This window comes from Numida meleagris, chromosome 12 (assembly GCF_002078875.1).
Source record: "Numida meleagris isolate 19003 breed g44 Domestic line chromosome 12, NumMel1.0, whole genome shotgun sequence".
Classification (NCBI taxonomy): Eukaryota; Metazoa; Chordata; class Aves; order Galliformes; family Numididae; genus Numida; species Numida meleagris.
The window spans coordinates 3,184,943-3,204,912 of record NC_034420.1 but is presented as its reverse complement, the minus strand read 5'-3'; the positions used below and the strand labels follow the sequence as shown (position 1 = coordinate 3,204,912).

Sequence of the window (19,970 nt, the reverse complement as noted above, 5' to 3'; positions counted from 1 at the left end):
TTCTCATTTCTTTTTATAGGAAGTGCACTCAGAAAGTCTTGTGGCAGCCAAAGCCAATGGGTTACACACCTATGGTTGAAAATGCCCCAGTTTACTTCTGGCTTATATTATTCAAGTCTACCAGAATGTGGAAGTAAAAGTGTTATGAAGAAAAATCAGGAACCAAATGTGGCTGTTTATGTCAGAATCTAAATTCTGTAAAAGCTTAATTTTATTTTTTGCTAGAGCAGATTTATTTTCCATAGATCTTAGATCTGGTCAATAGACTTCATATCAGTATTGTAAAATCTTTGTATGTGTCCAGGAATTGCCAGGCAGTTACCAGTCTCTTTTGTTTTTCTGCCTCTTTCCTATCTTTTTCTGCTACTTACCAACATTGATCCCCTAATTATCTAATTTGTGCATCTCTTTCATGTCTAACTGCTTTTCTGGGCAGAACCTGAGTAAGGCAAGCTTTCAAGCACTCTTGTATTTTTAAAAAAGCCAATAAAAACTTACTATTTTTATAATCCTGAGCCTTACAAATGCCTGCTGTCTTGCCCTTGCTACTTGCCCGGCATGTACCTCACTGTAATTCAGATTATGGAAGTTCTCGGAGGCAGATAGAGCCTCCAGCAAGTATCAGATAACAAGCGATTTCAAAACAGTGTGTCTAAAATGATAAAAATGGGTAATTTTCTGCTAGGGGTATGAACTCAAGGATAAGTATGAAAATAGGGGAAGAATATTCTGGGGGTTTTCTTTTTTAAGACTACTTTGCAATTTTCCAAGTTTAAGCAAATATTGTCATACTTGCCCCTTTTGAAATAAGTACGTGCACAAATGTTAGCAACGTAAGAATGATTACAGAATTACAGCTGTCTCAATCTGACATTGTCACCCAAGCAAATTGTATGAGGGAAGAAAATTTCCAAGTTGTAGGCTCTCCTTTTTTTCCTATGGAATTCACACTCGTCTGCACAAGAAATCTTGTGCTGCAGGTGATCAGTGAGTTGCTATGTGAGTAGTAAGACTCCAGGGAATCATCAGGAAATGTTCTGGTGAGAACTGTGCACTGCTTAGACATGTGCTTTTGGAGAGAAGTGGATTGCAAAACTTGTTTTTGGCTAATTCACTATCATAGGAGAGGCTGACGAAGTATCTTTCAAAAGATTGACCTTAATTTCTGCTAAAGGAGTAAAAAAAAAAAAAGCCACGGGCTTTAGAATTAATAGTTCTTTTAGTTTAGGGTCCCACAGGTGTGAATGTGACTTGAGTGTTTGAAGGCTTTCTGGACTGAACCTGGGCTGGCTTTGTGAGGATTTACATCAGCCAGTCTTGAGGAAAAACTGAAAGAGAAAAGTTGCTCATTAAATTTACTCAGCAAATTAATCATTTGCTGCTTAAAATACAGTGTGTAGTCTTTGAGTTTATTTTAAATGTTTAAAACCAATGGCTTAGAAAAGCAAGCAAAGTTTAGAAAGGTAACTCTTTACAAGCAGCTTTATTACAGAAGGTACGTGCAAAGAGCAGCTGAGTCTGTAGCCATGTGAGGAAGGAAGTACCAAAACCACACTGCTTTCTGAGTTGTGGGAGTGTGTGATAGGACAGGATAAGGCAACAGCACTTGCAGAAAATGTTACTCAGACTTCTCTTTCTCTTTCTGCCTCCTTCACCAGGCGCTTAGCTTAAAACTGGCAGGAAGTTTTTAAAAAAAAAAACAACACAAATATAAAAACACCAGTACTCCAAAACTGACTTTTGCTTGGTTACTGCAGATATTGTTGTCATGAATAGAATCCATTCTGTATGTATTAGGAAAAATGACTTAGGTGAAGGTGGAAGAGGGTGTAGTGCTCCATGACCCGGAAGTCACATAGACTGAATGCTGCCGAGAGCATAGTTTGTGACAGAGGCTTTGTTGTGGCCTTCGAATAATGTCTGTTGGGCAAATGCAACATTATAATGTTGGCTTCAAAGTAGACTGAGTATCAGTTAAGTTTTAAACCTTTCAAAAATCTTTAGCAGCCCACCCAAGAGAACATGTGAGCACAAACAGAATCAGAGTATTGTAGGCGTTGGAAGAGACCTCTGGAGACCACGTAGTCTGCCTCTGCTAAAGCAGGTTCCCTACAGCAGGTTGCAGAGGAAAGCGTCCAGATGAGTTCTGAATATCTCCAGAGAAGGAGACTCCACAACCTCTCTGGGCAGCCTGTTCCACTGCTCTGTCACCCTCAAAGTAAAGATTTTCCTCACGTTCAGATGGAACTTCCTGGGTTCCAGTTTGTGCCTGTTTCTCCTTGTCCTGGCATCGCATACCACTGAAAAAAAAACCTGGCCCCATCCTCTTGACTCTTGCCTTTAAATATTTATACACATTGATAAGATCCCCTTTCAGTCTTCTCCAAGCTCAGCAGTCCCAGGTCTCTCAGCCTTTCCTCATAACAGAAGCTCCAAGCCCATAATCATCTTTGTAGCTCTCTGCTGGACTCTCTCTACAAGTTCCTTTTCTTTCTTGAACTGAGGAGCCCAGAACTCGATAGAGTACTCCAAATGTGGCCTCACCGGGGCAGAGTAGAGGGGGAGGCCAACGTACCTTGACTGACTGGCCACACCCTTTTTAATGTACTCCCAGATACCATTGACCTTCTTGGCCACAAGGGCACCCTACTGGCTTGTGTTCAACCTGTTGTCCACCGGGACACCTAAGTCCTTCTCTGCAGAGCTTCTTTCCAGCAGGTCAGCCCCTAGCCTGTACTGATGTGTGCAGTTATTCCTCCACAGATGTAGGTCTTGACATCTCACCTTGTAGAACCACCTAGGGTTCCTCCCCACCCACCTCTCCAGCCTGTCCAGGTCTCGCTGAATGGTGGCACAGTCTTCTGGTGTGTCAGCCACTCCTCCCAGTTTCGTATCATCAACAGCTTGTTGAGGGTGGACCTTATGCCTTCATCCAGGTCATTGATGAGTATGTTAAACACCAGAGCCAGTACCAAGCCCTGGAGAAAACCACTAGTTACAGGCCTCCAACTAGACTCTGTGCCACTGATCACAACCCTTTGAGCTTTGCCAGTCAGCCAGATTTCAGTCCACCTCATTGTCCACTCATCTATCCTACACTTGCTAAGCTTATCTATGAGGATGTTATGGGAGACAGTGTCAAAAGCTGTCATTCACCTCTCCCTTCTTGAAAGAGAAGGACATTACATAAATTTCTTATTGTTTAAGACTGCAGTTTTTACTCTCCAGAAAGCAGCATGACTTTCAGACTGTGCCATATTTGTAGGTTCTGAATCTGTCCCATTCAGAACTCTGTACCATGTTTGAACTGTCAGCTGTAATTACATGCTTTAGTGCAGTGATGCAGTTTTGTTACTGCAGATTTCCGCAAGTGCTAGGGATATACCATAAGCTTTCTAATCAAAGCTGAAAATTTCAAATCTCAGGCTTCTCAAAAAAGGGTATTAGCTTTAAATGTGTGACATTTTTTAAAAGCCCAGATACTCCATGGAAAGGAGGACATGTGAGTTTCCAGTTTTGTAAAGTTGTTTGGTGTAGCTTTACACCTAATTGGGTACAAGACCTCAGTATCTCTAGCAGGCATACAGAAAAGCTTGGTGGTAACTACAGACAAGAATGGGAATCATGACTTCAGTAAGTGGACTGTGGAGTTTCTTAAGATCCCTCAAGTAGTCTATATGTGGCCTATGCGTATGGAGAAGTGAATCCTGTGCATACTTTTCCCTGCAAAACACTAATCAGAATAAAAATCTGCATGATTGTCTGGATGTATCAGTCACCTAGATATGTGGCCCATAAATTTTTAGCAGTTTGGCCCTTTTAATGGAGAGCTCTAAAGATTTTTTGAAGTATTTTAATTTTAAAAGCAGCTTTTAAATCCTTTCTTGGTATTTAAAAATAAGACACCAGCCTGTAACATGGCTAGTAGAGATTAACATTTAAATTGTGGAGGGATTTATTAGTTTCAGTAAGTTGCCCATCATACTTTGTAATGGCAACTGTTATCTACTGAGACACTGAAAGGTTCCTGCAAATGTTAAAGAATCATCCCTAAGAAGTGGCACAGCTGTATGCAAAACTGGATCAGTAGAATTGTTGTAATGCTTGCATTTAGTAAAACCACATACTCAGCTCAGGAGGTCTGTTGAGATGCATGCTGTGGTTTGCAAACCTTGCACAGTTTCAAGTGCTCTAAGTGCAACTCTTGCTATTTATATTGAGGCATTTTTATAGATTTTCACTCTGTCATTAAGTAGATCAGGTACTGGAATCAAAACTTTCTAATGTGTATTTCAGTTTGTAAAAGAGCTTTTCCTACAAGGTGATTTTTCCGTTACGATATAAAAGCGAGGAGTGAATGTTTCACAGAAGTCAATACAAAGCACTTTCCATTTTGGTAAGAGCAAGGAAGTTCCAAAGTAATGAAATTAATGAAAGGAATAAGTAGATATTTCACCCATCAATTTTATCAGTTTTGTTTGTTGTGTTTGTTTGTTTGTTCGTTTTTAGTGATAATCAGTTCTTTTCGCTATTGAAGCTCAAAATTCTTGTTTTAAACAGTGGCACTCCTGGAGGATTTCCCATCATACCATCCCCTTTCCATGTACAATCACAGTATTCCAGTGAATAGCATCCCTGTTGGTAAGTGAAGAAAAATCATTCATATTTACTAATTTACTTATTTTTTCAGTTCTTCAAGTTGTGCACTTAGCTTCACTGTTCTTTTAAAGCTCTTGATTTCAAATTCTCATCTTCTTGAGAAACCCAAAAGATCTGGCTAAAGAAGGCTGCTGGCTTTCTGCTAGACAAGGCACAATGACTGTGAAAATGGAATTTGCAAAGCATTTTTGATATATTGTTGATTAGAAGGGGAGCTATGAGCAACTCATTGTTAAATTTTAGCTATTCCTCCATGATATTAATATTGCTTATATGTATGTTTATAAGTTGTTGCACTGACCACGTTTTGCTTAGGAATTTGAAAGGAAATCACTAAAGGTACTCAAAATTGAAAGTTAGAACAAGGCAAATTTATGAAAGGACTGTAAAAGAGGGAATTGTTAATGGAAAATTACAAACAATGTGTTTTACAGTAGAGTGGTGTGAGATTTTCCATAATCTCTGTCCCCTCAGTCTCAATAACCATAGTTAAATGCTGCTATTAGCTGATTGTAAGTTTAGAAATGCCAAGACACCTGGGCATCTTTTCCATAACATCTGGGCTCACTGACTAGCACTTCATACACCACTAAACCCTACTATCAGGAAATTTATTCTGTGAAAATATAGATATGATCTTAAGAAACACGTCATGTTGGAGACTTTCAAGTTCAAGTATTTGTATATCTGATCTGAACAGAAGAATCTTCCTGCCCTCAGATCTAGCAACCAGTTTAACTGTGAGCACATGGATGTGACAGACCAGACATCTTTTCAAATTTTTGCAGTATTTTTAGCATCACCAAAAGATCTTACGCACGCTCTGATGCATCAGAAAAACTAAAGGAGACTATGTCTCCCCTAGCAAGATCAAGATAGGCATAGAAGGAGAGAGTCTGGAACTGGGAAGTGAACAAAACAGAAATAGCCATTTTTGAATGACTTGAGTTCCTCTTCCTTTACTTTGTTTAGAAGACCATGAAGAGCTCCCCATCTCTCATCATTAGGAGCCTTCTAACTTACATCTAAAATAAAAAAGAACTCACAGCAAAATAAAATCCCTCATTTTTCACCACAAAATAGTAGAAGTTACTCTCTGTTACTCTCTGTTTCTCTGTACTGAGTCAATGGGAATATTGTTCTTCATTAGTAACTTCTATGAAATTATGACATCTGTTCAGGTGAGTTCAAAACGTTTTCAAGGCCTAACTCACAGTAGCAAAGAAAACTGATTTAATACTGAACCAAACGTTGAATCTGATTTATCTTTAGCACCCACCTTGATGGAAAAGCACGTGATGAAAAATACTTTAACTCCTCAGCTCATTTGTACGTACCTGAGCTTTTTTCCTTTGAGTATAGGTCAATAATGAAGCAGTGAACAGTTAAATCATTCCTTGCAGGTAATATTAAAAAACTTTAGCCATTGTGGATGAATTCTTTAAAACATCCCCCAGACAATTATTTTTTGTATTGAATCATTGTGGTTGAGCTGTCATGACAACCTTCCTTTCTTTTTATGTTGGAACATTCTTCTTTTTCTCCTAGGACGGTACATTAGCAAGTCTCTAATTGATTACTTGAAATCATTTGCCTGATGTTTGCTATGAGTTTTCACTGATGATGAATTAAAATAACTTTTAATGTTAAGTGGCATGGCTTTACTTACGGCACTCTGAGTTTGGGAAATTTCTGGATATCATTTTCAGACATGTTCTGCAAAGGAAACATATGGTATAGATCACAAACTTGCCTGTGAAACACCCTGTGACTACAGACATTAGCATGTTCAAAAATGTGGCATGAAGTTTTATACATCAATAGAAATTATAAATAAAGTACATAGGAAAGTAATGCAAGATAACAGGCTGCCACCCCAGTGGCCCACTGTGAAGTAAAGGAGGATATAGGAGAAGATATAGGAGAAGATTTTTGTCAAAAATCCTCTCTATATTTTTTCTCAGTTTTGCTGGATGTTGGTTTTTATTTTATGTCATCATCAGTTGTATCAAACTAGCTAGAAGTTTAATGAACATCAGTGTATTTGTTTACACACAAATAACTGCCAAAAAAATGATCAATTACAAGCCTAACTTTAATGAGCAGTGTTTCTGTAGTGAGGATGTTTTAAAGGTACCTGATAAAAAGAGATATGTAAGAAGTAGTATCTTAAAACAATGCTTGTCAGATGAGAGTTGCATTAATTGATTTGTTTATGAGTAAGCGAGCCATTTTTCTAGAGATTAATTTCAAATTAATGGCACTGCATAAAGTTAAGTAAAAGTCATTTGCTTTTCTGATTTGAATCCTAATCCAGTTTTTTGTTGGTGTTGTCACACTGACTTACAGGCCAGGTTAAAATTCATCTCTGCTTTGCTTCTCAAAAGAAATGGAAATAAATCTCTCCTCAACAATAACCTTCCTCCTGGAGACTGTAGGAGATATGCAAGCTAAAGCAGGCAGGCAGATAGTAAATGAAAAGGTTTGAGAACTATGTATAAGTCTTCTGTATATTTATTTATTTACTTCTTTGTTTATTCATTTTCCCCTCCTTTCTGGATATTGCTTTTATTAGATTGCACTCACCTAACATACAGGATGACATATCCTTTATGTCTTGAGATATAATAAATCATCTCAGTGGGCTGTGTCTCAGAATTAATACATTCTGGCTACATCCTCTGCTTCTTATTACAGAAGTGAGCTCAACAGAACATTCGTGGTCTACTTGAAATTATTGTCAGTGATGATAGTATTCTCGTTGGCAATTTGAGAGTTATCACAGTAAATATAAAAGCACAGAGTATTGCAAAAGCTTTTTCAAACACCTGTGGTTTCAAAGCAGTGTACATGTGAATGGTCGTTTGTAAAGAGCAGTTCTTAGTAGAGAAGGCAGACTTCTATCATAGATGCTGACTGTAGGCTTTTTTGCTTCACATCTTTTTAGTATAGCTGAAAATGTGGTATTTAAGTTATTTAATAAGCTAAATACATTGAATTCCTTCATGTCTGCATGGTGAAATCAAGCAAAATTGTCCATGATTGCAAAATTTCAGGTTAATACTCTATGTGGTAAAATGGAGCATGATTTGCCAGAGCAGATGAGATCTTTGTGCTATAAACCCTGTCTGTAACATCACAGTGTATGTGAAGTTGCATGTTCGAGTGGAGATGTAGCTGGAGTACTCCTTGGATTTAAGAGCAGCCTTGATAGCCTCACAGAACTCACACACTTTTTATTTTTAAAAAAGTATTTCTAAAACCTTGGGGGTAGAGGAGAGTGTTCCCTGTCCTACCATAGTGAAGCAATTTGACTGCAGGTTACTGGTAGCCTGAGCTGAGATGTGCTAAGCGTTGGCAGCTTTACTGGTGCTCCTGCAAAGAGTCAGCCCCTCTCTTCTTCCACACTGTTGTGCCACTCCAAATAAAGAATGGATGCACACACTGGGAAACCTTTTGAGAAATTGTTTAGTTTAGTTAATCAAAAGCTTTGGTTTGGAACTTGGATCATAGGCGTGTTCTTTCTGTCCTTCTTACTGCCCGCAGTAATTAATTTCTAATTATATGTTGGTGTAAAATGACATCAATGTTTTTAAAGACACAACATATCTTAGCTGTGTTTTCCAGCACTATTTTGCTTCTGGGTACAGTCACAAGAGTAAACCTCAGCAAAAATATGTTCCTTTTACGGAAACGTCCTGCAGGATTTACTGAAGCATCTTGATTTTTTCTAAAGACTTTTTAAGCTTCTCACTGGAACTCTATTGAGGAAATAAACCTGACAAATGATATGGGGTAAAACTCTCATAAAGGGCCATGTTGCCCTTTTAAATCTTGGGGAATTTTATTAAAGTAACTTATGTGGAATCCCTCTGGTTTTATTCCTACTACATCTCAGCTGGAACATTTTTGTAGTCACCAGTAGATACAGAAATGTGACTTTGACACTACCGGGTTATTCTAATATATAAGACAGCCTTATTTCTGCAGTCAGCTTTACCAAATAGCTCTGCTGGTAGATCCAAAACCTGCATACTTCTCAGTATTGCTAGTTTCTTGTGTTGAAATGTAATTTGGCAGTTTCCAATAATTTAGACGTGAAAAGATATTTCTTAGAAACACCATTCATAGAGAGGAAAAAAAAATCATGATTGCATTGCAGTCTAGAATATTCCACTTAAATTCACATGTTGTTTTTGACAAGTGAATCTTTTATACACTATAAATATAACAAGTAGGTCAAAAGCTTAAAAACATTCGTCTTAGAAGACCTGAGGAGCTGCTTGCTTCCTTAATAGAAAAATATCCCTTGAATCTACTTGGAGGTTCTGAAAACATGCTGCAATCTGGGCTATTTACTTACGGAAGTGCCCTGGAAATAATACATGATAATAATAATAATAAAGCCCACCACTTTAGAAACTGCAGTTATTGCTCTTGTTATTTATACCTCAAAATTGCAGTATTTCAGAAGGTTTACAGAGCCGTAACTTTCTCTCCAGGCCCAAATCCTCAGTGCCTGAGCTAAGAATTGCTTAGTGCATACCAGGATAAACTCTGTGCCACAACATCTGAATAATTCTGACTACTCAGTTAGGAGGGAGGTGTTATATCCTGTTCCCATAAGAGACGTTTGAGAACTTATATGTTGTATTTTAGTGAAATGCTTGAAAGTTTGATACAGTAGGATAAGTAAATAAGAAACAAGAAGGTATTAAAAAAGATGTGCATTGATTTCTTCACTACAGCTTTATTAGCCATACAAGTGATCAAAGTGCCTACTCTTGGGAAAAACAAAAGTAATATTTGGAAATAAAACAGAGCTAAAATGAAATAATGATAAAAGCTGTTACTTATCTTCATGCACACGCATATAAGACCTGAAGACAGTAGCTATGTAAATGGGATTTGTTAACTTTTTAAAAATAATGCCAAGTTCTTGATACAGCCTAGACTAATGTTGATTTAGACCCAATGAGACTTTGCTTATTAGTTTTTATGCCCTTGTAGTTTATTGAATATGTGTATTGCCACAGAAGAAACATGATTTTAACTACAGAGCCATGAAATAGTTACTTCAGTAGAAAGCCAGTCATTCTGACCATGTCCACACCTTTTTCCATAGGAGAAGACTACTAGTAGGAGATTGTGGTGCTCAGGGACATGATTTAGTGGTGGGTTGTTAGCGTTAGGATAGTATGGTTAGGCTGAGGTTGGACTTGATGATCTTGAAAGTGTTTTCCAACCTGAGTAATTCTAAGACAGTTAGTAACTACAGAAAACTCATATTTATTATTTGAAAAAAAGCACGTCCTATAAAGGAAGAGATGAATTCAAGACAAGATTTGTACTACCCTATCAGTTTAAATTACTCTAAAATGCATGCATGTTAAACAACGTGCTTGGGTTCCCAGAATTCCGTACTTAAAACAAAATGGCTGGCTGATATTGACTTCTCATATTTATACTTAAGTAACAATCTATGAACTAACTGTCAGTGCAAAGAAAGGAAGAGGCAAAACAATCATTGGATTCAGGGAATTTTACAACTCTACTTACCAAAAACCTTTGTCCATTTATACTGTGCTTTCTCACAACTTTCTCACAATCCTTATACTTCAACTGTCAATAAAAAAGAAAATGATTAAGATTATTATTACACTGTTAACTGTAAGAAAGGATTAAAATACTTACAGCTACCTTTCAGAAGGTGCTTGGAGTTACTCTTCTGCATGCTACCACCTATTACATCTTATCTGTCGTAGGAATCCCAGTAGTTTACAATATGCTTTTTAATCTTCATTGTGATAAAGTCATAAAACGAAGCTGCAGCTCATGACCTCACTTAGATTTTGTTACTTTTTGTTTTTACAAACCCTGGACTGTCTACATTGCTCCTTTTTTTCTGTAAATGTGCTTTTTGTTTTAAACAAAGATCCAAAGATCCTCCAGTGGACTTGAATATTTTCATCCCTTAGGAATACTGAATTCCTCACATTCAGAAACCACGTTGCAGTTTACTGTTCCAATAAAATATCTGGAAAATGGACAAGGAAGCTGTGGTATTGACTACAGTGACCAGCTGTGAAAAAGATGAGAAATAAAAAACAGCTGTGAAAAGCAGCAAAAGCCTTAGTATCTTGGAATAATGAAGCTTTGATCCGACTTCCTGAATTAATTGTTGTGATTGAAAAGCTTCCTCTGATGGACTGAAATGCTGAATGTTAATTCTGCAAATCATACATAATATTTAGAAAGCTCTTCTAAATTATATTTTACAGTAGCATCTGGGACACAGATAGGCATTTCAGGATTCAATTTAAAAGTAAACTGGGGAATTCATGGAAAAAAGAAAAACGGCACAACAAAATAAACCTTAGACATATTTACCAAGACATGTTTCTTAAATATTTCCAGTGGGAGCCTGAAGATTTTTATTTGAACTGAAAGACTGGATGCAATTGCTACACGTGGAAGGACATTGCAGTGTGTTTGAGACCTAATCTCTTATTCATAAAATAATTGATGAAATACATTGTGTAGCTGTTAAATATAACTCTCAGGATATTAAGAATATGAATATCTCTGCTTTTGCTCAGAAAAAATTCTTTAGAAATTATTTCAAGTTTTGGTTCTTTGTTGTTCCTTTTACATTTTGAATGCATGGTTGAAATTAATATTGGCTGTAAGTTAACACACCTAGAATCATAAACTAGATGTTATTATCATTACTGATGAAAAATTCTTAATTGGCAGATATCTCAGATTAGTCAGAGAAAGTACTCATTCCTCTTGGACTTGAACATGGATTTTGAACAGGCAAAATATATTAGTCAGTTGAAAATAAAGCATTCCTAAGGTATAACCCTTCAATTATAGAGAAGTGTGAGTTAATTTGGGGAGAAGAATCTGGTTACTTATAGCAGTAGCCCAGAGCTGTTGGACTTAGGCTGACATTGTCATCTGAAACAGACTTGCTAGACAATTTTAAGCAGTTTTTCCTTGCCTGACTCACCTCTCCAAAAGCAGGGAGCATCTGGATCAGCAGAGAGAAGGTACTCAGAAATTAATCTACCAAGGCCATTCAGATCCAATAGAATCACAGAATGGCTTGAGTTGGAAGGGTCTTTAAAGATCATCTACTTCCAACCCCTCTGCAAAACTTGCAATTAATCCTTTTAGCACTGTTAAGAATACGATTATCAGCTCTTTCAGGAAGCCTTTTCCTTTGTGAGTCTCTTAGAAATGGTGCTCCAAACCACCATGAGACAGTGTCATAATGTTTTTCTTTTTTTCTGAAGTTGACTGTTGATAGTGATGTCATCTGCTCCATCTCCAATTCTTTGTTTTGTTTTACTGTGCCACTGACCCCTGCATTAGAGGTTTGCGGGTAGCTGGCAGTTCTCTGGAGATTTGGTAGACTTTGGTCTGCTTCTCTTCATTTGTTTGGCGCTCCAGTTTCAAATGTGCCTCAATTCCCTCAAGGCAACTCTTCGAAAGCTGTTCAAACAATTAATTTTGCATGATTTCAAAGCCAAGCCACAAACTGCTTGGTTTTAGAAGACAAATCTGACAACTCATTGAATGAACCAGCCATGCTGGCGTTGCCAGAAAATGTTCCCAGTGTTGAACGTTTTCAAACAATATTTCCAATTGCTTCCCTTTGAATGATCTGAACGTGAGAGTCCAGGCTGACAGTTTTGGTCTTTTGGAGGACCATAGTGAATTGCAAGGAGGATGGAGCAGGCACTCTCTCTGACATGAACTGAAAAAGGAGGAATTTAAAGAGAATGCATGGAAATGAAATTTCAGTAAAAATGACTCAGTTACACATTCATGGACAATGGACACAAATGTGTCAGCCTTGCTGTGCTGAGGATATATGTGAATTGGTGTGTTGCCTTTCAAACTGTTTCTTCAGTGTGGGAAATCCTTCTCATTGTAATATGAAGTTTATAGATGGTCACCAGTGAAAGAAATGTCAAGAGAAACAGTAGTTTCTAGCTGGTCACACAAAGTAACTTCAGAAAAAGTAATCGTGACAGGAAAAGAGAGACGGCTAGTAATCTTCAGCCATGAGCTTTGTCCACGAAGTTTTAGAGCAGGGAAGGCAAAAGGTTTTCCAGTTGAGCGTAAAAAAATAAGGAGTACATGTATCTACAACTGTTATATTCCTGGATGGGTTCTCATGGAAGCTTTAACCAGCAAAGACATTCCATGTTTCATTTGCCAACACTGAGAAATTTGAAAAAAATCTCACTTCTGAAAATCACTGAAGACCTAGAAAGCTTGTTATTTGCACATGCTAATATCTGCTGCTGCTCCTAATAGATGTTATATCAGCAATTCACAGAATCATAGAATCACAGAATATCCTGAATTGGAGGGGACCCTCAAGGATCATTGAGTCCAACTCCCGGATCCACACACGACCACCCAAAAATCAGACCATATGTCTTAGAGCTTTCTCCAGACTCGAACTCTGGCAAGCACAGTGCCACGACCACTTCCCCGGTGAGCCTGTTCCAGTGCCTGACCACCCTCTCGGTGAAGCACCTTTCCCTGATATCCAGCCTGAACCTTCCCTGCAGTTGTTGTAGTAAAACGTACATCTTCACTGAAAAGCCACTTTTCTCTCTTACACTCAATTTAAAAAGTACTTTCAGGATTCATTGATAGGTTTCACTGGCTCAGCTTCTTAACTGCCAGTGATTTTGCTTTTATTTTTGTAGCAAGTTTTGCCCGTTATAAGCTATGTCAATTTAGCACAAAGTCACAGTAGTTTGTTCCTCCATTATATGAAGATGAAACACAGTTAAACTTACCGTCTTAAAATATTCTGCTAAGTCATCTGGGCTCCACGTAACCACCTCTGAACGATAGGGAATGTTTCTCGAATCCATTTTTTCTCCCCTGGGCAGTTAGAGAACGTTCATTCCAGTGCTATCGGTGAAGCAGCCATATATTCTCCGTTTGTGACCTCCTTCAGCAAGTCTAGTAGCTCCTTGCCTAATTTAGCCAGCTCTTTCTAAGTCCTTTTTATTTCAGAACTATGTTGTTAGCACATCCAAGAGAGATACTGCTTCCTCTAATACAAAATGGTCTCTTCTCAGAAAAGTTGTCAGCTAGACAGCCTCACCACTTCCTCTGTGTGAATATAAATAAGTAAATAAGGAAGCGCAGCGCAAGTGTTGAAAATGTTTTGCCTGCTGCATGTAATAAGCTCCTGTACACCCTATTTGTAATTGCACATATAAATACTTGGATATTATCACACTCTGTACTGTATAAAAATATTGGCATATTATCTGCATAGACATCAGTCAGCACTTCTGTGCACGTTTTGTCCACACAAGACCCCCAAAACAAGGAAATGTTCACTTCTTCAGCACATCTCACTACCTGAATATCACGTTGCCTTTCTCTGATTTGCACAATCACTAACGGTTACCTTTGGAATTGTACACAAAGAGACATGAGTTAGGAATGGAATTTCAGTCATTTTTTTCAGTCTCTCAAATTTAGGATGATTATTTCTCATTGAAAGTAAAGAATGGACAAACTGAGATGAAAACCTGTTATGTAGTCATTATTTCTACCTCCAGCTCTGCATTTCAGGTACCTCTCATGAGGAATTTATGTCTGAAAAAGAATCCACACTACCTTAACATCACCAGAGGAACATGATGTACTGCATCACTCATGTTTATCCAATTAATGTACTGTCTCTTCAGTAAGTTCCTTTGGTAAGACTGCATTTACTATTTTCCAGTGTGCCTGTTTTTTGTTGTCCAGCCTGTCCATTCACTCTTTTCTGGATGCAGAGCTTCCTTGCAGAGTTGTGCTGATGTGAATGCTTGTGGTCACTATTACCATCTGCTCCAGCAGACTAGACAAAAGATGGTACTTCATGAACTTTCTGTATTAGAAAGAATAAGTTCATAGTTTAGAAGCACTGGAAGGGAAAGGTTCTCTTATTTCTAATGAAATGATTACTTTCCCTGTTTCTAGTCACTGAATACTTTCTAACACTGCATCAAGAATTTGCCAATGGATTACACACAGCTGGTTTTGAGAACACTTCTACAAGCTTCTGTAGTATTATGCGAAGAATTTTCCTCTTGAAATTCACAGTCTGATTTAAATCAACTTACTTTTTTTCTGAATAAATATTTTAGGAAATGAAGGCAACGAGTTATTTAAACCTCTCTAAAAGTAAGCTGCTGCAACAGCTGTTCTAAACAGTATTGCATTTGTCAAACACGCGATGTAGTTGTGTTTTGTCAGTTCTTACTTGAATTGATCTGTATAAATCATCTGAGGCATGTTCTTACAGAAACATCATCACCTCTTCATTATAAATCCAAAACTGGGGAAGAAGTAGGAGTCAATAAATGTGTGACAAAAGATCTCCAAAAGAGAAGTAGTTTTGGTGGTATATCTTCAGCAGTGGTAAAGGTAAGATTAAATAATGTACATCTGACTCCCCATCACAAACCATGTCTTTTAACAGAGAAACAAGTTTCTCCCAGTGCAGAGACAAGAAGAAGACTATGCTGCAATTTCTGTTACAGGTTTTCGTTACCTTCCACGTGGTTCTGGAATCTAATTTCCATCCCAAATCCAGCATAACAGCTCTAATTTCAATTGTTTTATTTCTTACTTGTACTAATATAAAACTAATTAGCCTCATCAAAATTTGTTTTGATTCTACTACAGGAGAATCACAGCACCGTTTATTCTGATGCTAGGGAAGAGAAAATCACTCACCTTTAAGGTCAAACTCCTAGTTTAGAGAGTCATGTTTATCTCAACATTATTATTTGCTTGACTCACTTGTATGTCACTATACGTACATTATAGGTGCGTGCACATTTAATGCATTTGCAAAAACCAGCTGCACTCATAATTGAGCTTTCTCTTTGTCTTTAACTTCTTTTGTAATGTGATAAAAAGACAGGATTTGGTGGCCATGTCCAGCTTGCTGAGGAAACATAACTTTGAATTTTCTGCATTTTGAATTTTCAGATATATTGCCAGATTGCATTTTCAACCTATGCACATGCTTGAGCATTTCAATGGAAAATATTGCTCAACTCACGCAAAAACATGGGTGAGTCATGGTTCCCAATCCCAACCAAGCTACCTGAGAGTTGTTATTTTAAAAGATGCCTTTAAATGTCTTTCTCTGTGGCTCAAAAATGCAGTGTGGCAAATCTCATATTTAACAAAGTGAAATCATCATTATGGAAAAATAAACACTTCATTTTCTCATTTTTTCATTTCTTTCTGTATTTGCTTTTAGTATTTATTCGCTTGTTTACTATTGCTCTTTTTCTCTTCAATCACCCTTGTTAGCTCTAGAATTGGGATTTTCTTCCAGTGCCCCTATTGCCTCCAGTGTTCTCTGCACAGAGAGAGGCAGCTGCAACTCTGATGGCCACCAAGGAAATTGAATGAAAAAGCTGAATGTTCACACTTGTAAAAGCACACATGCCAGAATCTCTGTTCGCATTTGGGTGGGAGTGTAAGCAAGGGTGTTAGGGAAGCAACCACATCTGATTTTTACAGAGGAAGACAGAATGACTGCAGAGATAGCATAAGGGCGGTTGAATGAACTCTAACCAACAGCTAAAGCCACAAAAGAAGTCCCAGGGAAATATGTCATGTATTACAGGGCACGCCTCAAAATTTGGTCGATGACTGCATTTCAGAGGTAGCAGTCCTTCCTGCCTGCTGGAAATTATCATATGTTTGAATCTTAGTTGTTCAATCTTCTGTTGCAAGAGAGGACAGAAATGAAGACACAGTAAGTGGGCAGCGCAAGACACATCTGTTCCATAATGTTATTTGTGATGCTCTTCAGATGGCAATCTTACATGAAATGGATTTTAAGCTCTTAGATTTTCAAATGCTGAGCATATCTGATGTTATATCTGCTACCAGGTGCATACCATTCAATTTTGACCTCTTTCCCTTCTTTTTAAATAATTATATCTTTAATACTTGATGCCTGCAGTGACACAACCTTCACATAAAAAATGTGCCTCTTCACAGAAGAGCTGCCAACGGAACATTTTTTCAGATGTACCAATGGTCTGGTAACTTATATGTGAAAATGTGTGAGTCTAATCATTGCAGACAGTGGAGGAGGGAAATTCACACTGCCCACATTCTGCTGCCTTCAAAGAGCCTCAATGTTTTCCATTTTCTCTCGCCTCTTTCTGGTGGTGTTCAGTCCCACAACAGCCTTTAAGTGGAGTCAAGGACTTATTTTGAGCAGCTTTCAGAATGGTTTCTTTTTATAGAACAGTTCGCTTGTCAATTTTTCTAGTGCCAAGCAAAAACAAAGTTCCAATTTCTGATGAATTTAATCTTCATGCTTACCTCAGTCCACGGTGGAACGTTTTGACACTTATCTTGTTGTCCTGCCCAACTTGATTTTTAAAAGACACAGGTACTTTCTTCCTCTAAACTTGCTCTTTCTACATTGTGTAACCATATTTACAAGCTGTATACCTGTCTAGCAACACACGGCAAAATACTTTCATTTTTATACCCCCCCCAAAATCACCAGTGTCATGTTATATATTGCCTGCTTTCTGTAACAGTCACTAAGCCACAGCTTCTCTGCAAACTTCCTCATATATTATTTCCTTAATATAATTTCCTCTTAGACTCAAGTGTTAACCTTGAACTTGCTACGTCTGTGCATTAATGATATCCATCCTGAGTCTTTCCAGCTTAAGAAAGCTCTTTTGTAGGGACGGAACTATGAGCCTTCCTCCCCACCTAGTGGTGAAATGGCAGACCAACACAAAATGCGAGTGAGTAGTGAGTGGAATTCTGCAGCACGGAGACGGCACGCTGAATGGCTGACACTGCACAGATTTCATGCTTGGGTTGTTTATGTGGCACTTCAGTGGAGACAGCAGCTGAGGTGAGTGTTAATCCACCTGCTTGCATCTCGAATGTATGGTTTGAGTTAAACTGTGACTGACATACTGGTTTCAAATCCACTTTCACAAGAATAGTATGCGTATTTTTTTCTGAAATCAACCCTCAGCAATGATGTACATACTTAAAGAAGCGTTACTACTGAGTTGTGTTACTTTGAGTAGGTAGAAATACAGAGTTCGGGCAATTCAGAAATGCCTGAAATCCTAGAATACAGCCACTAGAGTGCAGCTGAACTCTATTCAGAGAACAGAAAGAATCAAAAGCATACCAAAGTGCTGTAAAAACAAACAAACAAAAAATTAATTTGAGATATTGCAGCAATCATACTGTTGTACAAGTTTTTGTCTGGGAAACATTTTTTTCCACAGTGTTAGATTCGTAAGTGTTGTAAGTGACATAATCTATCTATTCTAGCGAAAGAAAATGGGTACAAATGCAAAGGAGAACAACTGATATACCTTTCAAATTGTATCTTGAAGAAAGACAGAAAAAAATGTTTTGCTTCGTCTGTGAAAGGGAAGCTGGAGAAAAGAGGAGGAAAAAGGAAGCAAGCATAGTGACTTTGGTGATAGCAGTCAGCTCTCCTCATGATCTTTGGATGTAATAGGCTCTGCTAACAAGAACAGCAGCTTCAAGCTTGAAAAGTAGGTATGAGAGCTTGAAGAGCTCTTCTGACTTGTATTTGGACCATTCACTGCAATTCAACAATTCATAAAATGCCCAACAGTGTCAACTGTGCTGGGACTCGGAAGGAAACTAGTGGGTCAAAAGAATAACTGGAAATTATGTTCAGTTTTAGATATTGTGTTCCATTCCAGAACAGTGTTTTTTGAGTGTGGATCTGTACTGACAAGCAAAGAGATATTCAAACTGAGTATGAAGGTTTGACATTAACACTGGAGTTATCTAAGTTGAAGACGATGAAAGTTGGACGTGTACCACTTAGTCTGATCTTTTCCACTACTGCTATTGAAGAGCACTGCATTCCTCCCATCAGCTCCAGACAAGACTGCTGCCAAGGCTTTGGTTCTGCAGGGCTCCAGTTCCCCTCAAGGTCCTCGTCCACTGGTGCACCTTCCTTTTGCTGTAACAGCTTCTGCTCTAACTCCCACCTTATCCCTAACACTCCACTCTCCTCAGCACCACTGCAGAATTGGGCTGGACTGTGCTGTGGGCACCTGTGAGCTCTCCTCCCCCAGTGGCGTATTGCCTTGTCCATTTTGGATTTTCTTATAAGGGAAAATTGAAACAAGGCTCAATGTTGCTGTTATGGTGAAAAGAGCCTACAATTTAGATCTGAATATGAGGAGAATTAGTCAATCTCAATGGATTTTAATCAGTGCTTTAGTCAAAAACGGTAAACAAAAGAATTCTGAAACAAAATGATAAAAGCTGGGAGAGAGAGAAGGAAGGATACAAGTAAATCCAACTAGGAATGTTTCTTTTCAGTGTCTTGGGCCTTATATGCCTGGCTTCCCGCTGAAGAGCTGAAGCAGAGTGGAAGGTGCTGTGACATGACCAGCAGTGAGAAGATGGTGCAGTGGCACCAGAGGAAAATCAAATGAAAAGTGTTCACCTCGGCAGCTACTGAGAATGCTGGAGAAAAAAAAGCAGAATTTGGGACTGTTATTAAGGTATGCTTTGAAAGGTGGATGTTTTGCCTGCTGCAGGGCTTGCACGATTGCTATTTTGGTGTGGTTTCTCCTTTCACCAAAGGAAATCTGTTGTTATAAAGCTTTTCTGAGTCAGTGTTTGTGAGTGGGCTCATACTCGTTATTTCACAGTTCTGCTGGGGATTATTTTAGGTCAATTCCTTTATGATGAAACAGCAGCTGGTAATGTATATACGTGGTGTTATGCAGTGAATCTGTGGCTGCATGCTTGTTAATTGGATTCTGACTGCACAGTGGCCTCCATTCATGCTCTCATGTCTTGTGGGGGTCCAACCCCAGAACTGCCATGCAGGCCCCAGGAACCCACTTCACTACACACAGTATCACAGATGGCACTTTCAAAGTTCAAACTGAGCGTAAACTGCAAGGAGAGGGAGCTTTCATAGCGGCTCGGGAAAATATGCGTGAGACATAGTTGCTTTTGAATATTTTTTGAGAATGTGGCTTTGAAAAGAGCTTCCAACAATGCAAATGCAATGGGAAGCACCTATATACACCAAAGCAAGGATTTGTCTGCAGTTGCTCACCTTTACTGGGCTCTGGAAATGAGCGTCTGTAGGAGCTGTTAGCCCTTGATGGTGACAAAGCCCGAGCTATTCCCGTCCCGTGCTTCTGCAGGAAGCTTTCCATTTTCCTCTCCTCTCCTCTCCTCTCCTCTCCTCTCCTCTCCTCTCCTCT

General features: G+C 38.5%; 1 protein-coding gene and 1 long non-coding RNA gene across 2 annotated transcripts in view; one reads left to right on the top strand and one right to left on the bottom strand.

Moving 5' to 3' along the window:
- The window catches only part of LCP2 (lymphocyte cytosolic protein 2), a 30,536-nt gene extending 16,746 nt beyond the window's left edge, over positions 1-13,790 (bottom strand). Inside the window, exons 1-3 of the mRNA XM_021410944.1 lie at positions 13,485-13,790; positions 10,219-10,281; positions 6,329-6,375 (exon numbers count right to left, since the gene is read on the bottom strand). Of these exons, the coding sequence (XP_021266619.1) occupies positions 6,329-6,375; positions 10,219-10,281; positions 13,485-13,562 (188 nt within the window). The 5' untranslated portion in view covers positions 13,563-13,790. The remainder of the gene's footprint in view (positions 1-6,328; positions 6,376-10,218; positions 10,282-13,484) is intronic.
- Positions 14,995-19,243, top strand: LOC110405580. Its single transcript, XR_002442964.1, has 4 exons — positions 14,995-15,117; positions 15,688-15,772; positions 17,424-17,599; positions 19,069-19,243. It is a non-coding gene; the product is annotated as an uncharacterized LOC110405580 (long non-coding RNA).